Genomic DNA, 2,500 nt, shown 5'->3' on the forward strand with positions numbered 1-2,500 from the left:
CGACCACTGTTAGGGTATTCCAGTGTTCTGCCACAGGAAGTATAGAACTTTAAAGCTTTTGAAAGAGAGAGAGAAAGCTCAAAACAGAGAGAAGACAGGGTTTAAAGAGAGAGAGAAAGCTCAAACAGAGAGAAGAAGAGAGGGTTTAAAGAGAGAGCGAGTTCTCTGCAAGGCTCTCTTTACTGTGTGACTAACCAAAACTAACCAAACAGCTCGGTCTCCAGACTGCTCCTCGGGGGGAGGGGAGGGGGGGGGCGGGGTCTCTCCTCTCCTCTCCTCTCCTCAGTCATTGGACAAGCATGACAGGCCGCCGCCCCCTGCCCGTGGTCATCTTCCGAACCAACCCGTTCCATTCGTTTGCTCTGGTGTCCCTCACACGTTTTTCTTGCTTTCTCTCCAGTGGATACCTGACGCCACACACATGTTCACACGGAACCCTTTATATTATTATTATTGTTCTCTTTTTTTTACTGTTTCCTGTTTCTTTTCTGTTTCCTGTTTCTTTTGTCCCCACCCAACGCAGCATTATTTTGTTGATGCATGGAACACATTTGACGCCCTGATAGTTGTGGGTAGCGTTGTTGACATAGGGATCACTGAGGCTAACGTAAGTAGCCCTCTGAGTCCTGCCTGCCTGCTCCCTCTCCTCCACTCCATCCTCTGGTTGCCCCTAGCGATTAGACCACTGCACTCCTCTCTCCTCCCTCCATCCTGGATTTTTCTCATCTCTGACTTCCAATGGACTCACCCTAGTCCGAGCATGTGCCGCACTGTATAGCACACACACAGGGGAGGCATGTTCTGGCATTACTACAGCCCGGCTAGGCATCCATTGGGCTGTAGTTACTGTAGTTACTGTAGTCACAGCAAAGTAAACAACTATAGTTACTTTAGTCACAGCAATGTAAACAACTCTAGTTACTGTAGTCACAGCAATGTAAACAACTCTAGTTACTGTAGTCACAGCAATGTAAACAACTCTAGTTACTGTAGTTACAGCAATGTAAACAACTTTAGTTACTGTAGTTACTGTAGTCACAGCAATGTAAACAACTTCAGTTACTCTAGTTACTGTAGTCACAGCAATGTAAACAACTTCAGTTACTCTAGTTACTGTAGTCACAGCAATGTAAACAACTTCAGTTACTCTAGTTACTGTAGTCACAGCAATGTAAACAACTTTAGTTACTGTAGTCACAGCAATGTAAACAACTCTAGTTACTGTAGTCACAGCAATGTAAACAACTTTAGTTACTGTAGTCACAGCAATGTAAACGACTTTAGTTACTGTAGTTACTGTAGTCACAGCAATGTAATTAACTCTAGTTACTGTAGTCACAGCAATGTAAACAACTTTAGTTACTTTAGTTACTGTAGTCACAGCAATGTAAACAACTTTAGTTACTGTAGTTACTGTAGTCACAGCAATGTAAACAACTCTAGTTACTGTAGTCACAGCAATGTAAACAACTTTAGTTACTGTAGTTACTGTAGTCACAGCAATGTAAACAACTCTAGTTACTGTAGTTACAGCAATGTAATTAACTCTAGTTACTGTAGTTACTGTAGTCACAGCAATGTAAACAACTCTAGTTACTGTAGTCACAGCAATGTAAACAACTCTAGTTACTGTAGTCACAGCAATGTAAACAACTTTAGTTACTGTAGTTACTGTAGTCACAGCAATGTAAACAACTCCAGTTACTGTAGTTACAGCAATGTAAACAACTTCAGTTACTTTAGTTACTGTAGTCACAGCAATGTAAACAACTTTAGTTACTGTAGTTACAGCAATGTAAACAACTTCAGTTACTGTAGTTACAGCAATGTAAACAACTTTAGTTACTGTAGTTACTGTAGTCACAGCAATGTAAACAACTCCAGTTACTGTAGTTACAGCAATGTAAACAACTTCAGTTACTTTAGTTACTGTAGTCACAGCAATGTAAACAACTTTAGTTACTGTAGTTACAGCAATGTAAACAACTTCAGTTACTGTAGTTACAGCAATGTAAACAACTCTAGTTACTGTAGTCACAGCAATGTAAACAACTCTAGTTACTGTAGTTACAGCAATGTAAACAACTTTAGTTACTGTAGTTACAGCAATGTAAACAACTCTAGTTACTGTAGTCACAGCAATGTAAACAACTTTAGTTACTGTAGTTACTGTAGTTACTGTAGTCACAGCAATGTAAACAACTCTAGTTACTGTAGTTACAGCAATGTAAACAACTCTAGTTACTGTAGTCACAGCAATGTAAACAACTTTAGTTACTGTAGTCACAGCAATGTAAACAACTCTAGTTACTGTAGTCACAGCAATGTAAACAACTTTAGTTACTGTAGTTACTGTAGTCACAGCATTGTAAACGACTGTAGTTACTGTAGTTACAGCAATGTAAACAACTCTAGTTACTTTAGTAACTGTAGTCACAGCAATGTAATTAACTCTAGTTACATTAGTTACAGCAATGTAAACAACTGATCATCGTATTTG

At 39.4% G+C, this 2,500-nt stretch overlaps 1 protein-coding gene across 1 annotated transcript in view; it reads left to right on the forward strand.

Annotated features, from left to right (window-relative positions):
• cacna1c (calcium channel, voltage-dependent, L type, alpha 1C subunit) overlaps nucleotides 1-2,500 on the forward strand; it is a gene marked incomplete at both ends in the record, with an annotated part of 73,653 nt that overhangs the window by 48,833 nt on the left and 22,320 nt on the right. Inside the window, one exon of the mRNA XM_080851342.1 lies at nucleotides 524-607. Coding sequence (XP_080707468.1) covers nucleotides 524-607 — 84 coding nt within the window. The remainder of the gene's footprint in view (nucleotides 1-523; nucleotides 608-2,500) is intronic.

This window comes from Sprattus sprattus (assembly GCF_963457725.1).
Source record: "Sprattus sprattus genome assembly, chromosome: 14".
In the NCBI taxonomy this organism is placed as follows: Eukaryota; Metazoa; Chordata; class Actinopteri; order Clupeiformes; family Clupeidae; genus Sprattus; species Sprattus sprattus.